The sequence below is a fragment of the Empidonax traillii genome, unplaced genomic scaffold (assembly GCF_003031625.1).
Source record: "Empidonax traillii isolate 1590-97213 ecotype Southwest subspecies unplaced genomic scaffold, ASM303162v1 scaffold246:size859669, whole genome shotgun sequence".
Taxonomy (NCBI): Eukaryota; Metazoa; Chordata; class Aves; order Passeriformes; family Tyrannidae; genus Empidonax; species Empidonax traillii.
The window spans coordinates 581,824-606,487 of NW_020955439.1; the positions used below are offsets into that span (position 1 = coordinate 581,824).

At 48.2% G+C, this 24,664-nt stretch overlaps 1 protein-coding gene and 1 long non-coding RNA gene across 4 annotated transcripts in view; one reads left to right on the plus strand and one right to left on the minus strand.

Moving 5' to 3' along the window:
* Positions 1-24,664, plus strand: part of PHF2 (PHD finger protein 2) — a 71,963-nt gene that overhangs the window by 13,688 nt on the left and 33,611 nt on the right. For all 3 annotated transcript variants that reach the window (XM_027888822.1, XM_027888823.1, XM_027888824.1), the window contains exon 2: positions 19,460-19,545. In XM_027888822.1, the coding sequence (XP_027744623.1) occupies positions 19,460-19,545 (86 nt within the window). The remainder of the gene's footprint in view (positions 1-19,459; positions 19,546-24,664) is intronic.
* Positions 5,946-7,013, minus strand: LOC114059863. Its single transcript, XR_003571751.1, has 2 exons — positions 6,927-7,013; positions 5,946-6,093 (listed from the first exon to the last, which is right to left on the minus strand). It is a non-coding gene; the product is annotated as an uncharacterized LOC114059863 (long non-coding RNA).

Genomic DNA, 24,664 nt, shown 5'->3' on the forward strand with positions numbered 1-24,664 from the left:
TTCAGCCTCCTGCCAGGGGGGGTTGATGTGCAGACATCTAAATCAGCTGGAGCAAAGAGCACTTTACATCAGCATGAACTCCACCGTAACAATGTGCAATCTCCACTGCTAACTCGCTGCTAGTGGCACTGGATGTTGCTGGGCATTTTGTTTGGGTCTGTTACTGCCCCTCCACAGTTCAGAAATCATGTGTAATTAAGACATATTCAGGGGTTTCCATGGCAGTTTGGACCAAATTAGTTGCAAAAGTGTGAAGTTAGTGGTTCCTAACGCATGTGGAGTAGCTTGAAAATAGGCTCAAAATTACATGAGACTTTGACATGTTTAGGCTGGTTATCAGGAAAAGGTTCTTCCTCCAGGGTGGTTGGCACTGAACAGGCTCCCCTGGGCAGTGGGCACAGCCCCAAGGCTGCCAGAGCTGCAGGAGGGTTTGGATGATGCTCTCAGGGACAGGGGGGGACTGCTGGGGTGTCTGTGCAGGGCCAGGAGTTGGACTCGATAATCCTTGTGGGTCCTTTCCAACTCAGGATATTCCATTCCATTCCATTCCATTCCATTCCATTCCATTCCATTCCATTCCATTCCATTCCATTCCATTCCATTCCATTCCATTCCATTCCATACTACAGTCTTTCCTGTTGGCACCACATTCATGTCTGCGTTATTATTCGCCGGCAGTGACATCATCTGAAACCCAAGGAAATCAGTTTTGGACAAGTTACTTTGTTACTGCTTCCATTTGATTTCAAATTTACTTTTTAAACTTTTAAATGTGTTGTGCTTTGAAATGGCACAAACCCACATGAAAGCTTTGATAAGGAGGGAAAAGAAAAACCTCATCTCAAAGGCGCCTCGTTTGCCAGAATAAGACCATGGGAGTAAACTGTCCCCCTGGGGACTGAGAAGTGGGAAGTTCTTTTTCAAGAGCACTTAGAGCTTCACTGAGATACTATTTTGTTTGTGCTGCTCAGCTGGATTAAAGTTTGTGGGCTTGGTTGTTGTATTTTTAAGCAGGGATATGTTAAAGGTGTAAGCAGGGAAGTGCTGGTGGCTCCTGGCAGTGGGAGCGTTGGTCTTGGCTGCTGCTGCCATCCCAGGCAGGGTGCCACGTGTTTCCCAGAAAAGAAGCTGGGAGCTTGGTTCCATTTAAAATGTCTGGTTACATCAAATTCTGATACTCGCTGAGCTTATGAACTCTTCCTTCCACGTGCTCAGAGGAGGTTTGAGTCCCTCAGGTGCCTTGCTCAGAACCTTGAAGACCCCCTATGTGCTTCCTGCTGTTCTTTGCTTTAGTTCACATTCCAGTTTGGGCAGATTTACCTTATGGAACGCTGGTGTGCTGCTCTGGAAGGTTGTTCACACTCCAGCCGTGTGACTCCAAGGTGTTTGGTACTGCCCTGCTTCCTTTCCAGCAGCTGCCAGGCCAGAGATTCCTTCTGGCTGTTGGTCAGATCGTGGTACCCTGAACAGTTCTGTAAATCCCACCAGGTCTCCCTAGGTTAGAATGAGCATGAGCCTCCCTCCCCTCCTTGGAAATTCCCAGTGCTGGGATCCCATGCAGTCATGCTGTGTTTCTCACAGGAGTAAGCTCCAGTTCACCTCCGTGCTGTGAGACTGATGCTGTGTGTTCACTGAGCCAGGCTCATCCCAAAATAGGGCTTAAAAGAACAGGTTTGTAAAACATAATGTTAATTTGGAGTGAATTCATTTTCTAGGAACGGCCCATGACGTTCCCCAGAGCTTGCAGCACCTGATGGGCTGCCAGTTATTGCAAGGCTTTGCAGATGTCTGTGGTGTCCTCGAGGAGATGCTGTTGTGAAAGCTGTAAGGAACAACCTCCCGTGGCAGGTGTTGCTGTGGTGTGTAGGTTTGTGCTCTGTAATTGTCGATGAACAGTGATAAACCCCAAACCACACAGTCCACAGCAGGAATCTGCTCAGCAGCAGAGCCCTGGGACCTGATTCAGGTGGATAGGTTGTCCTGGGGGTGAGAGCTGGCTGGAGAATGGCATGGCAAGGACGTGCAGAGTGCAGCATGGATGTACATGGAGACATGTAAAGCCAATTTACATCTTGAAAGAGGAATAAAATGTGATAAAGCTGTAATTGGGTCATTTGAAATTTGATGTTAATCTTTTGAAAAATGTTGAGGTGCTAAAATGAAATAAAGATACAAGAGCAGGTCATGCAGCTCAACAACAGGAACAATCGAGAATGGTTTGGGGGTTTTGTTAATAATTTGTCATTCTTTAATTGTGTTGTTGTTGGGTTTAATATAGTAAGTTCTTCGTAAGCATGACACTGAAAGTCATTCCCATTCCTTCTTCCCTCCTTGTGATACTGTCAGCTCATTTTGGAGCTTCCCCTGTGAACGTTACTGTTGGCTCAGAATGTTTGCCATGCAAAGCAGAGCATGAAAAGGTAACATCAGGGCACTATCAGGATTTCTGTGTGTTTATATATATATAAATATAAATATATATAAAGAACGCATGCAAGTGGCAGTGTGACTGAAAATGAGAGCCAACCATTGATCAGTATTTTCAGGGAGATCTGAGCATGCTCATGCAAGTTACCGTGATAAGTTACCTCAGATTTAAAAAGTAAGTTATATAAATGGTTATATAAATGGATGGCGCAATTAAAACAAGTCAAACACATGCAGTAGTCAAAGCTGTATTTATGTGTATAAATACCTACATGGATGTGTAAATACACACATGTACAAGTGACTGTGGCTGTACAAATTTACTGATGTTGCCTGGGCAGAGCAGCTCTGACAGCCGTCAGCTGGTTTGGTTTAAAGTATTTATGCAGGCTCAGTAACTGAAACACTAAAACTTGGACTTGTGGGACCTCCCATGTAGATGTTTAACCCCAGAGGGTTGTGTGCAGTAAAATCACTGCCATTGCTGGGTGTAAGTGAGCCCTCATTTGCAAACCCACCTTTGCCAGTGCCAGTGTAGATGTGCCCATCCAGCTTGAAATCCAAACCCATCTTGTTCCCTGTGCACAGGAAAAGCAACTTCTTTAGCAGTGCAGAAAGCTCTGTTTCTTCTCCAGTTCTTGATTCAAACGTCACAGGGTCTGGAGGCTCACTCCAGATCTATCCACAGAAACTGGAAATTATCCCTCAGAAGGAAACAGGAGTGAGAAAGATCGGCCTGAGGTGCAGCTTTACACTGCTGAAAGTGGTGTGTGAGATCACAGACCAGCACGGCAGTCCTTCGTACAGCAAGATTCCTTGGACATTTTTAGATGTGCCCAGGGAGTACCTGCAGACACTTTTAGTCCCTTGGGCAGCTCCTTCTCCTTCCTCTACTCTCCTCTTGCACAACCACAGCTTGCATTCTGAAAACAGGCATATGTAGGATGTGGTGATGGATGGAAATTTGGTGAGGGTGCTCTCTGTAGGCAGCTGGGTGTTGGGTTATGGCAGCCTCTGAGGTGCTGCCAGGAGCATCTCCCTGCTGAGGCTGGACACTGCTGTCCTGCCACACCCTCTGCAGCCAGGGCAAGGTCCTGGAAGGGTCTGTGTACACAGCAGGGAAGGGAAAATTTAGAGACCCAGGTTTAATGGGTGGGGATTGGTACAGCCAACTGCAGTGCAGCTGGACTGCCGGACAGCAGCTTAAGGTGGGATCCCAGTGTCTTTTAAAGGAAACAAGTGTTCAGAGAAGAGAGAACAGAAAGCAGCCCTGTACTTGTGTGACTGTGAAGAAAACGAACTGTATCCCAAGTGAAACCAGCACACCTGTCCCCAGTGTGTGTGACATCCCTGCTGTCCTCATCCCACCGCGGTCGCCGTGCGAGGGAGCGGAGCTGCTCCGAGTCCTGTAGCTTTTGGAGGACGAGTTACAAAACTAAAAATTCCTGAGGGGGTCTGTTGGTTGCAGGGGGGAGTTTGTAGCAGGCCACTGTTACAGGTAGTTTGGTAAGTTGTGGGTCTTGAACAGCCGGTGTTACTGTGGGAGTGTTTGCAGTAACGCTCCTGTTGGAAAGAGAAATGGAATGGCAGGGTCGTGGTGAGGCTGCAGTCAGTTTGTAGGGGTTTTACACAGTGGCTGATTTCTTGATATGTTCGTGCTTATTTTTGGAAGTTAATTCCTAGAATTTCAGAGGGCAAGACATAAGGGATGTGTTTCACCAAGCGGAAGTGACGCTGGTGTGTGTTACAGTGCTGCATTACGGGGGAAATGAGCCAGCGTGGCTTCTGCTCCTCAGAAGCCTTCTGCTTGGGTTTAGCACAGCTTTTGGTGTCCCTTCTCCTGGGGGTCTCTCCTGGGAAGTTGGCCTGTCTGCTCGGCCACTGGTGGGGTGGCATTCCTGGTAGAGATGCCTTTCCTCTTCGAATCCTTGGGACAGCAAAGAAAGGCTGGGGTGAAGTCAAGCTCCCAGCACATGCTGGTTCTCAGTAGGCCACATAACAGTGTGATGCTGGTAAAGTGCTGCTGGGTTGTGCAGTAGCTGCAGATTGCTGTGATCTAGAAACTTAATATATTTTTGTTTGATTGATTTCCTTTTTTTCCAATATGGGTGATATTTCATTTATACAATGATACCAGGTTGTTTTTTTGCTGAGGAACAAAAGCCTCATGCTAATAGCAGACACTTCCCTAAAGCAGTTTGACCTGTGATGAGCAGAAGGTGTCCTGCGAGGGAAAACACATGCAGGCTGGATCACAGCCCTTCTCTGTGGAGGAAAGTTTATGCTGGGTTTGTACAAGGCTGTTCTGACAGTGGCTTTTCCACAGTCTGCATCCTGGAGCAGTGGTCAACTGCTGAGGTGACACGTTGCGTGAGAAAGAGGTGCTGAGGCACTAATGTCACGGAATTTTGTTGATTATACAATAATGCAAGAGTTATTTTTCTCGAGACAATTCCCTTTCCTGCTCCCTTCTGCACTGGGCAGAATGTAGCTTGTGTTTTGCAAAATGTGTGTGAAAATGAGTCCATTCCTGGGATGTTTTTGTTCACTGTGGCGTGCGAGAGAATGCACTTCATCACTCCATCCCTCGGTTGTGTGCAGCAGAAAAAGAAGGATTTATTTTGATCAACTCAGCACTAATTCCGTAGAGAAGTTTTGCAGTGTGTGTGGTGATAGAGATGGTTTTTAGGGATCTGGAGAGTTGCTTGTGCAGCCTGATATGAGCTGGGAGCCTGAGGGAGGAAGGGTAAAGGGCAGTTTTATGCGTGAATCCACTTTGTGGTGTATGGACACTAACCCAGCGCAGCGTTTACATCCAGGCAAGCCCCAGGACCAGGACTCAGCTTGCAATTGCCCTTTACTCTGTAGAGCTCTCAGTGACCTCGGGGGAAAACATTAGTGTCCACCCAGTTGTTTTTCAGATCTCAGCCATCGAGAAGCTTAGGAGGAGTTGTTCTGCTGACAGAGGCTTTTGTTAGGAGGTGCCCTGTGAGGAGACAGGGCTGAGGGCATCAAGCCTGTAAGGTGAGCATCAGGCTGGTCCGTGAGTGCATCAGCAACAACCCCCAAAGCCACGTGCTCCTGGGTGTGGAGCTGCTACTTTCCTTTGGACAGGGCAGAGAGGGTTTGGGGCTGGAGGAGGATGTGCTTTAAGGTTCCTTCCAACCCAAACTGTGCTGTGATTGCATTCTGTGACTATCAGTGGAAACAGCTTCCCCTTACATTAAATGACCTGTCCTCAGTGAGGCCTGGGCTCCCCTTCCCTACTCCCAACAGAAACACTCTTCAGATTCCAGGGCAAAATGCTCTGCTTCAAGCATATCCACCCTCACAGGAATATTTTCTTGAGTGTCTTCCCATGCTTCCACTCTGCCTTGGGAAATGAGTTGTTTCTGCTTGAACCCCACGTGTGCAGCAGGATGTAGCTCAAAGTCTTGCACTGCAAAGGTCTGGGCTCTTTGCTGACTGTAGGTCACCATGAGCAGTCTGAAAACGTGAAACATGAGAAAACTGAAAACTGAAACGTGAGAGGAGCATTATGAGTCCCTACAAATATCCACAGTATTTACTTGTGGCAGTCTTGCATCTAGTCTTCAGCTGGGGTTGAGGTCTATTGTGTTAAGAGCTGTTGGAGAATAGAAGTCTCTCCTCAGCAGTGCTCAGCATCTGTAAGACAGAACCAAACCAGAAGGTTTTAATGTCATTTTATGACAATGATTAGGCATGTTAGGCTCTCCTGAGCACCTGGATGTTTTATTGCAGACAAGACCATTTTTCTCTTCTGTAGTGTTCTTTTTCTTCTTTTTGCTTACTTATAAGATACTTTTTTCCTTACTGGTTCCTGTCATGTTGCTGTTACTGAAGTTATTGTATCTGTCTCTTGACTACTAGAAGGGGCTGGAGCACAGGCCTGATGGGGAGCCTCTGAGGGAGTTGGGGGGCTCAGCCTGGAGAAAAGGAGGCTCAGGGGGGACCTTCTCATGCTCTACAACTCCCTTACGAGAGGGATAGCTGGGGGGAGTTGGGCTCTGCTCCCAGGGCACAAGGATGAGAGAGGATGAGAGGAAATGGCCTCAAGTTGTGGTAGGGGAGGTTTAGGTTGGATATTGGGAAGATTCCTTCATGGAAAGAGTTGTGTAGCCCTGGGCAGTGGTGGAGCCACCATCCCTGGAGGGATTTAGAAGATGTGTAGATGTGGCACCTGGGGACGTGGGTTAGTGGTGGCCTCAGCAGTGCTGGGGAACTCAGTGGTCTTCGGAGTCTTTTCCAACCTAAATGATTCTGTGATTCTACTGGGCCCAGAGTCCCGTGTGGGTCACTCGGTGGAGGGGATGCTGTGTTGGTCACAGAGTGCCACCAGGATGAGCTGTGGGGAAGGGGCCCTGCCCTGCAGCCGGGTATGGCTGTGCAAGGGGAGCCTGGAGATGTGCTCTGCTTGTGATGGCTTGTGTCTGAATTCTTCAGCAGAGAGCAAAAGGTGTCTGTTCTGGTGTACCTACCTCAGGCTGTGTAGCAGAAGAGCGGAGGTGCTGTCCCACCGAGCAGGCTGGGTGTCATGGCTGGTGTGTTTGGCGGTTGTTGGTGGCACCTGCACGTCAGTTGAAGATGAAACAGAAACTGCACGTAAAGATCAGAAGGTGACCAGCGAGAGGAGCAGAGGAGAGGAAGAAAGACGCAGAGACAAAACGTGTGCAGAGCAGTTTGCTTTTCACACCTGCAGGCTGTTGGATTGCCCTGAGAGCGGGAGCTCTGTCGTCCTGGCAGTGTCCTGGGCTGGGATGCAGCGGGTGCTGGGCAAGGCCTGCACAATGGTGTGGTCTGCTTTGTCACCTTCCCCTGCTCCTAGGCTGGGATGAGCCCTTCTTGGCTCCCTGCAGCTGCAGTGTGACCACCCAGCCTGGAAAAAGTTTTTGCGTGTGGCCGATTCTTTGGAGGACCCGTGCTGCTTCTTTCAGTGGGGTCACACAAGGAATGAACTAAATCTAAGGGAATGATTTTGAGAGGAGGGGTTATTTCTGTGGTATTTGTTTAATGGACTTCTTGACCTTTTTGGGTTTAATTCAAACTTCGGCAATTTTCTCCTTGAGTTTGGTTTTGTTCCTGCTTTTTACCACTGCCTCTTTCTCTGGTTCCCTCTCCCTCTTCACATATTTCCCATCTGCTTTTGGGAAACCCAGTAATGAGGAGGGCAAGAAGCTGGAGTGTTCAGCCTGGAGAAGGGAAGGCTTCAAGGAGACCTTAAAGCCCCTTCCAGTGCCTAAAAAGGCTCCAGGAGAGCTGGAGAGGGACTTTGGAAAAGAGATAGAGTGACAGGACAAGGGGGAATGGCTTCCCACTGCTGGAAGGCAGGGTTAGATGGAATGCTGGAAGAAATTCTTCCCTGTGAGGGTGGGCAGGCCCTGGCACAGGTTGCCCAGAGAAGCTGTGGCTGCCCCTGGATCCCTGGAAGTGTCCAAGGCCAGGCTGGATGGAGCTTGGAGCAACCTGGGCTGGTGGAAGGTGTCCCTGCCCATGGCAGGGGTGGAACTGGATGGGCTTTAAGGTCCCTTCCAACCCAACCCAACCCAATATGGGAGCCTGGTGTGGCTGAGAGCAGGATCTGGCTCTGATTACCCAGGTGTCACAGGAAGGTGATGAGGCTTGGGTACAAATGGGAATATGTTACTGTGCAATAAATGGCATGAGCCATTCTCCCCACGGTGTCAGCGGTGACACTCTTCAAGGTGTTCCTTCTGATGTCATCCAGATGACAGGCACTGCAGAATTGTGTGACTGAGCATTGGGGTCAGTCTGTAAGTCTTTAATTATTTAAAATTATATGACAGAAAGATTGAGTAGAATTTTGAGTTGACATAAAATAATTAGGGGGAAAAAAGTCCCATTTGGCACTTTTCACCACCCCTTGTTCTTGTGAGAGTGCCATCTGTCAGCAGTAGGGATTGGGAGAGCTGGCCTTCACTTCTGAAGCAAGGTGCATTTCCTTGCCCTGTACATTCCCCCAGTGAGAAGAGATTGTTAGAAAATATAATTCCCTTCAAACTAAGCAGTAATTCTCCTTCGAATTATATCTTAATAAAAAAGAGAACATCTTGGGCAGTCTCTGATTTAGACACACTGCCTTTTAAATCTGTCCTAATTATAGTGCTCATCGCTTAACATTCATTTAATGAAGATCCTCATTTATATGGACAAGGTTGGCAAATAGGAATTAATGCCATTAAAACCCATGAGTCTCCCAAAGGAAACAAATCAAAAGCTCTGTGAAGGAAATGAAACCTTATTATTTATAACAAGGCAAAGCACAGAATCACCAGCCATACCTTTGTGTAGCTGGCTCAGGGGCCTGCAGCAGATCTGGTTTGGAAAGGAGCAGTGCCACGCTGCAGGGACCTGCCCACGGGTCCTCTGAGGAGCTTCCACTCCAAGACTCCAGTCTTGTAGATGGGCCTTGGCTTTTTTTTTTTTTGGTCTTGATTTCTGGATCAAGACCAGACCTCTTCTCGTCAGCCCCAGAAATAACCACAGTGGTTCATCAAGGCCCAGGAAGACATCACGGTTGTCTCGGTGGATCTGCAAAAGTGGGGTTGATGTACATCTCTGCTTCTGTCATTTCACTGTGTGCTGATACAGAGCTGCTTGGTTTTAAGAAACGCTGTCAGATTGTTTCCATAGGTGTTGATTTCAACAGACATGGGAGGTGGATGGTTCTCTGGCTCCTTAAAAACCTTGGTCATGCTGAGCAGTGTTTCACTGGTGCTACAGGAATTCAACTGATGGCTGCAAGGGTGAGGTACAAGCCTAAGAGCCCTGGGGGACCCCTGAGACCCTCACAAATATCCCCTCACAGGAGGCTCCAAGTCTCTGGTGACCCAAGAACCCGAGGGAATGGCTGGAGCTGTGTCAGGGCAGGCTCAGGGTGGATCTCAGGCAAAGGTTCTTCCCCCAGAGGGTGGTTGGCACTGAACAGGCTCCCCAGGGCAGTGGGCACAGCCCCAAGGCTGCCAGAGCTGCAGGAGGGTTTGGACAACGCTCTCAAGGACAGGGTGGGATTGTTGGGGTGTGTGTGCAGGGCCAGGAGTTGAACTGGATGATCCTTGAGGGTCCTTCCCACTCAGGCTATTCTGTGACTGTACGTGCTGTGAGCACCTCAGCCAGTCCCTGCTGGGGTGAGTGTGAACAGTCCTGTCCTGAGATGGGTCGCCGTGCTCGGTGTCTGTCAGCACATGTGTGATCTGATCTCAGACTCGGGGCTTCCTCTCAGCCTCTGAGCATCTCCCAGATAAAATCAATAATAATTCCCTGATGGATACATGGAGTCTATTCACGGTCAGGAGCGTGGTGATGTGAAAATGTTCTTTGTGTCTGACTGTGTAGGTTTATGCATATAGGGGTGTACCTGTGTCTCCAGTGGGGAAGACATAGAGTAGTGATTTTACTTTGTGTTTTGTTTTAAAATTCTGAGAGGATAGGGGATAAATTTGACAAGTTCCACTATTCATGTCAAGTTTGTAGAGTTTTATTCTGGAAACTAAAGTGTCATCTAGCGAATTTAAAACGAAATACTTAAAATAAAATATAAAATAAAATAATTAAATACAATAAAATACGGTGCAGTAATTAAAATAAAATTTTAATTTAATTTAAAATACAATGCAATAGAATAAAATAAAGTGATACAAAATCAGAAGCTAAACTTAAGGAAAAAGTTCATTTGAATATTGCAATAAGAAAAGGGACTGTAGATAGAATATCCCCTGAAACCCAATGAAAAGTTATTTAACATAGAATAGAACATTCAGGTGTGAGAAGACATGGGATAGATCTGTGTGCCTTTGAGAAACAGCCTTGGGATTCCTGACATTCATTCATCTTGGCTCAAAATTGGTGTTTTCCCCCTTTTTATATTTCCTTTTCCTTATTTAGGTTTCTTCCTATTAATAGGACGTAAGCAGATCCAAATTCAGCTCCCACATGCGTGGCAGAGGATGGGCTGCAAGAGCAGGAATTGGCTCAGATGATTACAATTCCTGTGTGAATTTACCTTCTGGTGAGGCACTGGAAGTTCCCACGGTTTTGGTCCCTGCAGTGTGCTGTTCCTGGGATAGTGTGACACCGCTGCAGCCTCCTGTAGGCAGTGCACCACAGGAAAGGCACATCTCACATTCTTCCTACGGATCCCTGCCTCTGTTCCTGCTTCAGGAAAGGGGCAGTGAGGATATTTCAGAGTTTATTTATGCTAATACTTTGTCTTCCACGCGGCGTGCTGTCTCTTTGGGGCTATTTTCATCTTGTAAATTAACATGTTTTGCTTAAAGCACGGGTGAGAGCCAGATCACATCTCTCTCTGCTCCTCGCCTGACCTACTTATGGTGTCTTCAGAAAGCAGAATTGGGTCTCCCTGCCTCTTTGCTCCCTCATGGAGGGCAGAGCCAAGGACCTGCTTGGGTATCCAGCAGCAGGGGATGGAGCTGAGACTGTGACCCAGTTCACTGCCACCCGCTCCTCATACCAAAACCAGGGGCATTGGAGAAGTGACCTGAATCCAGAGGGAGCTGGGGCTTCAGAGTCACAGAACCACAGTCCTGTGTTTGGAGAAGACCTCTGAGGGTTTGGAGAAAACCTCTAAGTCAGCAGGGGATGCGGAGGGAAACAATTCATCGGCAAAGGCCGCCACTGTTTCCTCGGTGAATTTCTTACCTTTTGTGAGGGAATATATTGAAAGCTAAAGCAGCAATTAGTGACCTGTGGCATGTTGAAGTGAGCATGGACACCCATGTGACATCAAGCTTTTCATGATAATTTCATGATAATATCATCATAAAGAGTGTTGTTTCCCTGGATTGGCATCCCCGGTGTTTGTGTATTGCTGCCTGCAGTGGAGGGAACAGCCACCTTTCAGCAACTTGTCTTCATGATGAAATAGAATCCCAGAATCGCAACATGGTTGGGTTAGGAGAGACCTGCAAGACCAGGTTGCTCCAAGCTGCATCCAGCCTGGGCCTTGGACACTTCCAGGGGCAGCCACAACCTGTGCCAGGGCCTTGTGTTCTTGGGTGCTGTAGGGAAGGAACTGGGTTTGGGCTTTGGAAATCTAGAAACTTACCTCTGTCCCATGAGCACAGGCTTTTCTGAGCATGGTCCCTCAGGAGTGGTTGTACTGAAGCCAGATATGCCCACCAGCAGCAGTTTTTGGTTGGTCAGCTGGAGTAGTCCTGGTGTCACTGCAGCCCACTGCTCAGAGCTCCAGGTTGGTTTGGTACCCACTTGTGATGGAGTTGTGCTCTCCATTATTGTCAGGGCTGCAAAAGCTGGGCTTAACCTTTGCAGTGGATACCCAGTGGTTCTTTGAGCTCCTTACTCACCAGAGTAACTTCTGGGACTGGTGGACTTTGAAGAGTTACATCGAACGTGTTCAACATTCAAAGTTAAATGTATCCCGATGGGTTTGGCCAAACTGTGAGAGATGGGACGTAGATCTGCACTGATTTATTAATAACCATTTTTAATAATTGTATGAATAATCTGGCTACCAGATTTTTTTACTGGCTGTCCTGATGTCCTTTCAGAATCCCTGGAAACCTGACACATCTCAGTATGCCCTTGGAAAACAAGAGGCAAGATGTTTGCTCAAAGGATCCATCTTTCCTCTCAGGCCATGTGTTGCCATCTGAGGGCTTAGGGATCAAAAGGACCTTAAACCCACTGAAGCACTTTCTTAAGAGCAGGGTGGTGGTGGCTTTCAAGTGACACAGGGAGAAAGTGTCTTGGGAAGGAACAGCTGGGGGTGTGTGATCTGTCTGGAGAGAGGTTTGTATTAAATAAACAGTGTCCAAAGAAGGGCAAAGAGATGGGGAAGGGCCTTGATTTGGAGCAGTGTGAGTGTCAGGGCAGGCTCAGGGTGGATCTCAGGCAAAGGTTCTTCCCCCAGAGGGTGGTTGGCACTGAACAGGCTCCCCAGGGCAGTGGGCACAGCCCCAAGGCTGCCAGAGCTGCAGGAGGCTTTGGATGATCCTCTGGGGCACAGGAGGTGACTCTTGGGGATGGACCTGTGCAGGATCAGGAGCTAGACTGGATGATCCTTGTGGATCCCTTCCAGCTCAGCATATTCTGGGATTCTGTTGTTCTGTGACAAAGGTAGAAAACTTCTTGGGGACTACTCTAGTGCAGGAACAGGTAGGGGTGTGTGGTCTGTTTGGAGGGAGGATTGTATTAAATAAACAAGTCCTTGCTCTCAGGATGTGATTTGGCCACTGCTCACCATTTGTCACTGTTCCTTGGGGGAGCAGAATCCCCGCTCTGGGCTTGCCCCAGGCCAGCAGAGCTGGTTCTGGCTCCAGGGCAGCCCCAGGGCCGGGCTCCTGTGCTCTTCAAGGTCCTGCCTTGTGCTGCAACTGCAGAAGCTCCAGGTGCAGCTTTACCAAAGAGATCTGCTGTGGTTTCCCCCCTCCTCCCACCCGTGCTCTGTGGTGCAGCAACAGCCACCTGGCTGTTCCCCCTCCCCAGGAGCCCAAACCTGAGGGCAGGTTCAGCCCTGGATGGGACACTGGCATGGGGGGGCTGGTGGAGGGGGTTGTGTGGCCCGAGCAGTTTGTTCTGTACCAAACGGGAATAAGGTTCGTGGCACACCTGAACAGACCCCAGAGAGTCATTTGGGTGCAGCCTCTGCAGAGAAGCATTAGCTGAAGGTCTTGTCTTGACATCCAGTGTCTGCAGAGGTCAGGAAGACCTGCAGAGGACTTCAACTCCAGCATGGAGATGCTCTGCAGGTCATGAGGTGTGCAGAATCCCCCCCATGCCCTCTGCCCACGCTGTGGGATCAGCCCAGCACATGGGGGGTTTCTGGGTGCTGGGTCATGTCCAGCCTCTCACCCATCAGCACCCCTGAGTCCTTCTTGGGCTGCTTTCCATCTGTTCATCCTCCTCCTGGAATGATAGCAGGGCTTGTCCTGACCCAGGTGCAGCAATTGCACTTGGTTTGTTAAACTACATGGCATTCCCAGGGGCCACTGGTCGAGCTTGTCCAGGTCCTTCTGGATGGCAAGATGTAAAAAGCAAGTTACTCTTTGCTTTGTAATGTGTTGAGATGGCAGAAATCACTGAGAACAGAAGGGAGGGGGTCAGGTCTAATGCCTCCAAAAACCGGGGAGCCTTTTCCACCCCAATTGACCCCCTCACAAAAAGCAGGGGAGGAGGATCATTCCTAGTGCTCAGGGTAATAGGAACAAAACTATTACACCTGAGGGAAATGGATCCTGTGATGCTGGCTCCAGTTGCTAAATATGATTTGTTTCTGGTGTTTTTAAACTTGTTGTATGACTCAGGCACGAAGAATCCGGCTGTTGTTGATGACAGGAATCTGTAGTTCTCTGAATGCAGTTTCAATTCCCAGTGGCTGCATTCTGTTTCTGTGCTCAGTTTTGCTTTAGGTTTCCTTGCTATTTGGGATGCTCCTGCTGAGCCGATCATTTCCCTGAGTGGGGAATTCTCGTTGTGGTTTGGGATTTCTGTTGAGCCCTTGGCAGATGTGGGTCTGTGGCAAACACAGAGGTGGTCCATACCCCTGAGTGCTCGTGCACTGCAGAGATGGGGCTTCACATCAGCAACAGGGCAGCTAATTCTCTTCAACACAGAGGGGCCAAGCACCTGCACTGGACAGCAACACCCCTGAAGTCCCTTGGATGTTTGCAGTTAAAAAGATATCATCCAGCTGGCTTAGCTGGCTGTAGTGGTTGTTTTCCAGTGAGGTCCCGAGTTCACTCACTTTTACAAATAAGTTTTATAGAGGTCAAGTAATTCCTGTTTTCTCCCAAAGGGGAATGCTCTGCTGCATACCACGAGTTTGGGGAAAAAAAAAAAAATCCCAAAATACGGTTCAGCCAAGCAGAGAGCTGAGTTTATCCAAGACAGCAGCTCGTACAACAGGCTGAAGCACTGGGGTGAAAAGGCAGGGAGAGCAAAAATCTCCAAAATCTCTGTTTTGTGAAAACATGTGACTGATCAGATGAGGCAAATCCTTCTGGTTAGGAAAAGGCTTGTCTGTTTGCTCTGGAGACACTGGAGAGCACGCAGGGGAGAGCCCTGGTCAGAGTTCACCCTGTAACAGCCACCAGGAAAACATGCCGGGAGAAGTGAACCCAGGGAACAGCTCATTTCCTTGCTCTCTTCCTTCTTTCCCTTTTTCTGTCTTCTCTTGACATCTCCTGTGTCCATGGTGTTGGCTGCTGAGGTAAAAGTTGAAGGATTCAAGTTTAATACATTGTCTGGTTGGACACCCTATGTTTCACCTGTTTGGAATGGTCCTCAGAAGCGGAAAAAGCAAGTGGCTTTGGTTGGTTTCAGGAGTTGGGATCTCAGCTTATTTTTCCTTCTGCTCTATTTCTGTATCCATAGATTTGATGTTCTTTCCCATCAAAGAGCCTTTTGCTTGTTTATTTTATTTTTTCATGTTTTTCTATACCTGTCTTCTGGTTGATAATGGAGATGACATGGTTTTGACAGAACAATTAATTAATTATTCTCCTAAAACTACTTAAAATGTCACCTCCCCGCAGATGGCAAATCAAGGGCCCCAGGAACATTCATGCCATAAAACCGGTTTCATTCATGCACCTTTTGTTATTGTTGCCTGCATAAGAAAAATCATGGTTAACTTTGTCAGAATACTGAAGCTTGAACATCTCTTCACTGCGAACACAGAAGCAATTTCATTTTAAAGTGGCAAAGGGCAGAGTTTCTAATAAAAATGTAATTTGTAGCCTCTGACTGCAAAAGCTTCTAATATGCTAATTCCCTTTTAAGTCCCTGTAACACGGGTGAGATATCAGCTTAAACAGCTGCAATATCAAAGCCTTTACTTGTCATTATTATTATTATTTTTTCCCTGCAACAGTGTCTGTAAAATTCAAACACATCGGTAATAATGTTTCCCTTTTATCTCATTATCAAATTAGTTTTGTACTGCCTCAACCTGAGTTAAATCACTTAACAGCCATTTAAAAATCAACCATTAGGTTGGTTTAAATTGTTCCAAGAAGGCATTCCTGGACGCTCGATAATTAATCTCTTTGCTGGGTTTGGACAGAAGGGTTTCTTGAGCTGTGAGTGATGGTAGTGGCTGCTGCTCCTGCATCCCACCAGTTTCATCCCCAGTTCCCAGCTGGCACTGCACGGTGTGAATACCGATGGGACAGTGAGTGTGGGGCTTTGCAGGATGTCTGGGAAGGCTTTTCTAGGGAAAATTTCCCCACAGAAGAGTTGCACAGCCCTGGCACAGGCTGTTTAGGGCAGTGGTGGAGTCTCCATGCCTGGAGGGATTTAAAAGCCATGTAGATGTGGCACTGGGGGACACTGGTTTAGTGGTGGCCTTGGCAGCGCTGGGGAGTGATTGGACTCCGTGATCTCCGAGGGCTTTCCCAACCTTAAGAATTCCATGACTCTGTGATTTGGACCCCTCCGAGCACGGAATGGTGCCCATGCTGTGCAAACAGCAGGATGAGTTTCCCCATCTCCTTCACAGTGTAAGTGTAGCTCTCCTCAGTTTGGGAGTTCCTGCAGCAGAGCAGGGTCCTGCCAGGGTGTCAGCACACAGGTTTGGGATGTCTGTGATTTTGGAAATGGATTCTTGGACTCTTGAAGCAGATCAGTCTGCTCTTGTTCCTGCTCCACGTCCCCCACTCCCTGCCTGTCCCTGGCCAGCTCTGCCTCCGTGTTCCTTTGCTGACCCTTGTACCTCCGGCTTCATCTCACTGGCAAATCTGAATAATCACCCAGCAGTGCTACGGGGAGCTTTTCCCAGTTCTTCCCTGGCAAAGGTAACACACCCAGGACTCACACTGACGCTGTTGTGGGGCCACTGTGGGATCCTGCTCCCGAGCAGGCTGCTCTTGGTTCCTGAGCACACCGCCTGGATCCCGAACACACTGCCTGGGTCCCAAGGAGGCTGCCTGGATCCCAAACACCCTGCCTGGATTTTCAGCACACTGCCTGGACCCCGAGCACACCACCTGGATCCCACGCTGGCTGTGATCCCGTGCCAGCCTCCTCTGGACTCGTCTGATCGTTGCAGGGAGTCACGCGCTTGGTTCGGGTCTTTTGGATGTTTGTGTTTCTCTCGGGCAAATGGGGCTGAGAAAAAAAAGCTGGAGGGACCAAAGCGGAGTGTTCTCATGGAAAAAAGCAATAGATGCAAACCACAGAGCGCCATTTGAGCTGGAATTCGGGGGCTGAGGGGGAGGACACCACTGTTCAGTCGCTGTAGATGATTTGGTTTTTTTTTTCAGCTGGAGAAATGCTTTGATTCTATTCTATTGGTAATTAACCACCCTGAGAAAAAACACACTGGTAAATTGAGAAGGAGACACTGCAGAAACTGGACGTGGGTTCTACCAAGGCTGGCAGTCACCTTCTGTTTCTTATTCCCAGGTGGAAATGCTCAGACCAACCCAAGGGTCAGTCACAGCCCCCTGACACCCAAATCTTGCCACATAAACCCGATACAGGTGGCAGGAAACCCTTGTTCCTCTCCTGGCAGGAATGGTCTTGAGAGGCTGTCTGGCAGTCTGACTTTATCCCCATGTGTAAGCCACCGACAGCCCTGCTGATGGCAGTACCTGGTGAGCCAAGCTCTGCTGGTTGAGAAGAGGGGCACAGACTGGAACGGGACGATATTTTGGCTGCAGATCCCTCAGGCAGATCTGTCAGGGGATCCCTTGGACAGTTCACACTCCCAGTTTCCTGCACACTGAGGGCAGCAGCTTCTGCCTGCAAGCAGCTGTTAAGTGGCCAAACTTTATTCCAAAGCTGTGCTGGGGCTGGAAAAGTTGACTGTGTGTTCTTGGGGCCCGCTGGAGTTTGAGGTCAGTTATTTTTACTTCTCTGCCTTGTTCTCATTAGATGTTTGACTCGCTCTCAGAACAATGGCTCTCACCACACTGCAGCCATCGCCCTGTGCCATGGCTGGTCAAACCTCCTCCCATCCAGTGCCCAAGGGTCTCATCTCCTTGCTTTAGCTAAATATAGGCTTTTCAAGCCCTTGGAGAGAGCCTAATCCATACCTTCACTGAGCTTAGTGAGATGAATCCAGTGGCATAAGCAGCTGACACATCTCTGTGGGTAGAGGAATCCTCTACATTCTCTTACTCTGGCTCTAATCTGCCAGGGTTTGTTTAAATTTTCTACTGATAAATCTGGTATTTTTCTGCTAGTTTTTCTGGTATTTTCTAGTAGTCTGATATTTTTCTCTCTGTATGAACTGCACTCTGAGGACTGGGCTGTTGTGATGATGATTTTTCCTGTCTGCAAATTTCAGTTTTCCGTTCTGTCTGCCCAGGGACACACAGTGATTTTGTATTTTTTTTTCAACTAACTGTTTAATGAAAAATATCAGCCAAATCTGCAGTTGCTTTGACACATTTCTGAAATAATGACTTCTGTTCCCAGGCTGGGCTTACAATGATGAGAGTCTCTGGTTGCAGAGCTTCTCTCAGCCTGGGCTTTGTTTTGGAGGGAGCTGGCTCCCACACTGGCAACTGCAACAAGGGGACCATACCCACCAAGGTTTCTGGCAGGATCTTATTTTGACAGAAGGTTTACAATGGTAATAAAAAAGCTATGTTTCTGTATCTTAACTAGTTTGGCCTTTCCCAGCTTGGCTGCAGCTCTGACTTTGTTGATGCTTTTCTGTAGCAGCAGGTGTGTCCGTGGCTTGTGATGGGGACCTCACCCTGTGTGCCTTGGGGTCAGCAGGGGTTTGGGACTGAGGGGTCTCAGTGCTTTTTAACAGCTGCCCCTCACTCCCCAGGGGTGCACATGTTGGTTCATGTACACCTGCACACCCTGCCAAGGGCACCAGAGAGCCCTGAGCTCCTCCGAGCCAGGCAGGGGGGTCACAGGGACTCTGTGGAAGAGGTGGGAGCATGGCCATGGGTTATCCCTCGTTTATCACTGCACCCAGAAGGTCACAGCCTCCCTGCATCTGGACCATCACCAGGTGCCGGTGGTACATCCACACAACATGAATTTCTCCAGCTGTTTAATTCATTTTTGGACACGTTGGTGTTATCCTGCAGAGCTTGCACAGGGTAAGAGTGATTTGAGAGGTTCTGTGAAGTGTGTGATAGAACCAACCCACCCAGCTGCCTGGCCTGGGGGAGAGGAGCAACCATCCCCTGCTCTGCCTCCTACAGGGCAGAAACAGCAGCTAAACACTTCGAATTTCTGCCCTCATCGCCTCTTGGCACTGCTGATGGATTGCCAGAGGGCAGAACATGGCCTTATGCGTGGAGATGGCACTGCATGACCCCTGGCCAAGCCCTTTCCCTGGCAGAAGCTCTCTGCTAGCTGAGGAGCACTGAGAGGTTCTCTGTGATCACTGCAGAGCACCAAAGGAGCCGTTTCAGGTGGTGACGTGTTTCAACACTTTGCTGTTTGATTCTGTTCCTCCCCAGCACTGTGTTCCCCACTGGATTGTGTCCATGCCCTGTGCCCACAGGCTGTGGGTGATGCTGCCTGTGCCAAGCCACCCAAAATGATCCCAGTGGGATCCCCACACAGCCCGTCCCCTTGGCAGCCACAAGTGCTGAGCTCTGCGTCTTCTTTCCCTCCTCATCTTCCTGTATGGGAACAGAGGTGGAACCCATGGAAGTTGTGCACGTGGTATCTCTTGCCAAGATCACTCCAGTACCTTGCAGCTGCCCACACATCCTTGGTGAAGAGAAAGATGTGTTTTGTTTTTGTTTTGGAAAACTTTGTGTGGGTACAAAATGGTCTCCCTGGGAAAAAAAAAAACCACTCTGTGGGACTCTCTGTCGTATTTTCATGCAGGTCTACAGTGGACTGGTGGTGGGCTGGCAGCTTTTACAGCACCACATCAGGAGTGTAGGCTACAAAACCCCTGTTGGTAGCAGTGTACAATCCACCCAAACCTGGTTTCGGTGGAGCCCTTGGCAGTGGTAAATGCACAGGGTTTTCATTATTAATTGTGTGCTTGGAGATGGACTTGAGCTAATGTCACGTTTCCCTTCTTCTATTCCAGTTGTGTTGGCGTGGAAGAGGAAGAGGCCCCAGACATCGACATCTATCATTGCCCGAATTGTGAGAAAACCCACGGAAAGTCGACCTGTGAGTACCCAGGCCCTGCTGTGTGTTTGGGCAAAAGGGCCTTTAATTTTTGTCATTGCAAGAGGCCCTAAGTATCACGTGCCGTAACTACTGGAATTCAAACCAGGAGGTGAAGATGATGTTAGTGGGAGCACACCACGGGTTGGATCTCGGAGCTTTGGCTGCAGCTTCTGTGTGGCCTCAAAGGCGTGTGTGAGCTCAGGCAAGGCACCCACCTGGAGAGCTGCAGTCCCACAAGAGAAATGAGCATCCTTCCATGCATGAATTGTGCCCACACTGAGGAATGTGGGCTAGAAAATCCCCGTGGAGGCAGCTAGTGCTAAGACAGGGAGTTTTGGAAGCTACACGGTGTTTTCCGTCTGTGGATGAGAAGAGTCAGAAACAGTTTGTTGTGCTTGGCCTGGATATAGAACTGCAGCGATTTCCGTGGCAGTCAAACTTGTAGGATGCACTGAGGGTGCCAATTCTTGCAGTTCTTTCACAGAAGGTTCTCCTGAGTAAAAGTGACAGTTGATCTCAGTGGGAGTTTTGTCTGGGAAAGAACCGTGGGATGTGTTTGCTTTGGTCAGATTAATTCACAATTTCTTTCTATTCTACAATGGGTGAAAAAAAAAAAAAAGAAAAGAAAAGAAACCAATCCCTGTGAAAGATGAAATGCTTCACTTGAAAACCAGTTATTCTAAATAAGCAACAGTGATGGGGAGGATCTTGCTGCTCTGCAACCTCAGGGCATCCTGCAGAGGAAGAGCTGGGTGCTCATCTGCAGGAGCCAAGGGAATCCTAACAGTCATTTTTTCAGTATGAATTAAGGGATGGCTAGAAAGTGACTCTTTTTGTGTTAAAATTCAGCATTTTTAACCCAGGAAATTATTTATGCATTGCCTTACTTGTTAAAGTTTAAAAGCTTTCTAGAGGGAGAGGGGAGGAGCCTGAAATGTTTGTTTTGTGGGCAAAAATGGGAATTGTTTTTCCACTATGATTTTTTAAAAGTCAAGTGTGAACTGGAAACCTGAATGACCTGCAGCTGTTCCTGTCTCCCAGAGGGTCTGCCAACAACTAGGGCCTGAACATGGAACCCACAAACTGGGAAGCTGGCAAAATGCCCCTTGAAAGGCTGGTTCTGAAAGACTTAACTAAATCAATATGTCCCTACAAAAATGTTCTGGTTTAGAAGAATCAGCCTTTCTAGTGTTTTGTTGGAAGATTTCTGGAAATTGGTCACATAAATTACCACAAATCGTATTGAAGTGAGTAATTTGGGGTTGGAAAGGGTTGTGCTGAGAAGAGGGGGGTGATTGCAGACACTCCCAGACTGTTCCTGACCTGGGACAGAAGCAGCAGCACAGGATCTCCAGCCTCTGTGAGTTCTGTATAACATTGAGATGAGTCTGATACTTTGATTGCCTTCACATCATGTTGAATTATGAAGGATGAAAGGCACTTTTCAGTGCGAGGGAAAAAACCCAGACAGAAGCAGCAAAAGCCTGTAATCAGGAACTGAATATCAATTCCATAAAACTGGGGTGTGTCATCCTAGAATGCAAGAAATGGCAGTTGTGATAAAAAGATTTCAAGTTTAATATATCAGTTAAGATGATGTGAGTTGAATGGACAACAATATTCTGATGCTTTTAAGAAGGTTTCTGTCTATCCAGTCCTTTTTATCCAAAAAAAAAAATCCACTGGTACATCCCTGAGCCTGCCTCACACAGCCCAGCAGAAATTGCTGCTGGAGCACAGTTCGACCTCCTTCCATCCCAGGGACACCTTCCACTAGCCCAGTCCAGCCTGGCCTTGGACACTTCCAGGGATCCAGCTTCTCTGGGTAACCTGTGCCAGGGCCTTCCCACCCTCACAGGGAAGAATTTCTTCGAAACATCCCATCAAACCCTTCTCTGTGGCAGTGGGAAGCCATTCTCCCTTGTTCTGTCTCTCCAGGCCTTTGTTGAAAGTCCCTCTCCAGCTCTTCTGGAGCCCCTTTAGGCCCTGCAAGGGGCTCTCAGGTGTCCCTGGATCCTTCTCTTCTCCAGGTGAACCCCCCCAGCTGTCCCAGCCTGGCTCCAGAGCAGAGGGGCTCCAGCCCTGGGAGCATCTCCGTGGCCTCCTCTGGACTTGCTCCAGCAGCTCCACGTCCTTCTGATGTCAGACCCAGAGCTGGAGGCAGCACTGAAGGTGGGGACCCACAAGGTCTCCCTTGACCAGCTGCCCGTGCTGCTGGGGGTGCAGTGTGGTGGGAACACAGACCAACATCCCGTCCTACAGGACAGCAATGCCACTTTGTTTTCTCCCTTCAAATACATCACAGGCAGCTTAACCACGTGTGAGACCAATCACCAAAGTAGTGGAGTGCACAAATTCCATTTAAACATGAATTATTGCTACCCTTACCTTGAGTCCTGCTGACAAGGTCACAAGCTGCATAGCACTTCCCTCACTAACCTGTAGGATCCTGTGGAGAGAGAAGGCTGTTACCCTGTAGCCCCTCCTTGCAGGGTACAGCGGGCCAGGGAAGTTAAAAGAGGGATGAAGTGAAGGCAGGACCAGCTTGGCTCAGTGCATTCCGTCTGCTGGGAATTTGCATGCCGGGCGCTGCCGGGACGTCTGCGGGGGGAATCGCTTCCATTTGCTGATGAACTGCCCCGGTCTGTGTTTAAACTCGTTATCCAGCACTATCAGCTTTGTAATAAACGGGGAAGAGTCGTTCCAGCACCAGGAGTTCAGCGGTAGGATTTAATTATTGCGAGATTAGCAAAGGGGGAAACGCAGACACCGATTGTCCGTTATGCAACTCGTCTGGGTTTAAAAATATACGTGTATTTCTGGAGCCCGCCTTCCGCCAGATATGTTTTCCAGATGTCAAATTTGAAAATCATTTTCCTCTCCTTACATTTTTCCCCGTTGCCGCTGCGGTGAGGGGCTGCTCTCAGAAGATTGCTTCCCGTCACATGGCATTCCGAGCCATTCCCTTTTAATGAAATGTGTAGGGACTCCTCTTTGGGGAAAAAACATCCGTATTCATACAACATTTTCTGACATCATCGCGATAAAACGTGAGGGCTTCGTTTGGGCAGGCTTGGCTCATTTTCATAGCACAATTTGAAATGCTGGGTTTGATTGCTGCCTTGTTTGCAGCAGTGAAAATCAGGAGAAATCCTTTGGAATCGGTGAAGTTACTGAGCTGCAAGTGAGCCAAAGTCAGGTTGAGGAGTGTTTTAAGTAGTTACAAACTTTAATGTAGATCCGGTAGAAAACTCACAGTGTGCTTCTGGGTATCCCTGCTCTGGTGGAAGCACCCTGGCCTGCTGGAAAGTTCATAGAATCATAGAATCCTTTAGGTTGGAAAAAACTTCAAGATCATCGAGTCCAACCTTTGACCAATCACCACTTTGTCAACTAGACCAGAGCACTGAGTGTCACATCCAGCCTTTCCCTCAACATTTCCAGGGATGGTGACTCCACCACCTCCCTGGGCAACCCATTCCAACACTTGACCACCCTTTCAGTGAAGAAATGCTTCCTGAGCATTCAGTTTGATGATCCCTTCTACACAAATACGTTTGAAATAATATAAATACACCTGTAGATTTTTTCATTTTGAGATACAGTTTTCATAAAAATATATTCCCTTTTTTTTCATCTGTTGGACTTTCCAAAGGTCTAATTTGGATCAGAAAGTTCTGCAGAAAGAGAACTCTGTGATCATTTCTGAAAAAGCAGCTTTTCTGGCTGGGATCTGTTGCACATGGGAATGGGCCTTTAGTCCTTACTGGGGTGTTCATGGTAAAGAAAGAATGGCTGAAAATGGGCCAAAGGTAGAGTGTTTGATGTAGTCTAATGGACTGCAGCTGTCTGGGACACAGCCCCTCCTGGGGAATGTTCATCCAAGGTGCCTCTGAGGGAGAGGGGAATGGAGAGGTGGGTGGGAGATGGGGATACAAGAGGTGGATGGGGGAGGTGGGTGAGAGAGGTGCATGGGAGAGGTGGATGCCTGCCAGCACTCAGTGCTGAGGGAAATAACTTCCTGGAGGTTTTGGAAGAGTTGCAGTGAATCTCTTAATTCAGCGCCGATTTGTCGCTTTTATTTCCCGACACTCCGTGCTGTCTGAAGCGCAATAAAAACCATGCTCGTAGGATAAGCTCCTTAATTTTCCTTGTGACAAGTGACACCTCTTTCCCTGGGACTTGCACTCGGAGTGCAAGTGCAATCAGCACGCTCCTGGTGTTGATTCCTGTGTGCTGAGAGGAGGCGGTGGTTGGAAAGGGAGGGAGAGGAGGAAGGTTTGGCATTCAAGCCAGGCTTGTTTCCTTTGTTACCAGGAGCATTGAATTAATACACTAAGCCTGAGAGTCATTAAGATAAAGAACTAGCAGCTTTAATGAATATCTCCAGCTAGGCTGGAGCCTGCATGGAACTAATAAACCCAACATGCTTTGTGCAAAACCTGGGATGGACTCCCTGGGAGATATCTTTCCTGGAGTTATTCCTGGATTGTGGTCGGGAAAGCAAAGTTAGCTCTTTCCAAATCTCTTGTCTTGTAGCTGTGGTCTCCAGATGCCTTTCCTAATGGAAAAGTGTGTGGATCTGTGTGTGTGTGCCAAGAGTGAGGAGCAGGTGCCATCTGTGAGGATTCTGCTGCCTTCCCTCACTGTTTTGTTAAGAGGTCTGCAGTTGGGGTAAAATACTGATTTTCATGATGTAAAGCAAGGGTGGAAAACAAAAGTATGTTGTGATGTGAAAATTGTATTAGCAGAGGCTTTAAATGATATGAATATGGAAAAAAACAATTTCCTACCAAAATGAGTGGGAACAGCTGAGGGAGATAGTGCTGACTCAGGGAAAAAGTGGGGCCAGTTTTTCCTGCTCTGTGTTCTCCAGCTGTCAGAGGCAGGGCAGAACCACACTGACACTTGACTGACTCACATGTGCTTATTCCTGCTGGCCCTTTATCCATGATGGACTTGCCTGTGTATCCATCCCCCAGTGGAGGGGCCTCAGTCTGTCATTGCTGCAGGCCTGAGACGTAATAACTTCCTTTAAATCCTGGGAATAAGTGTTCTAACAATTGCAGTTGTGGTGTCTTTTTTCTCTTTTTTTCTTTTCTTTTCTTTTCTTTTCTTT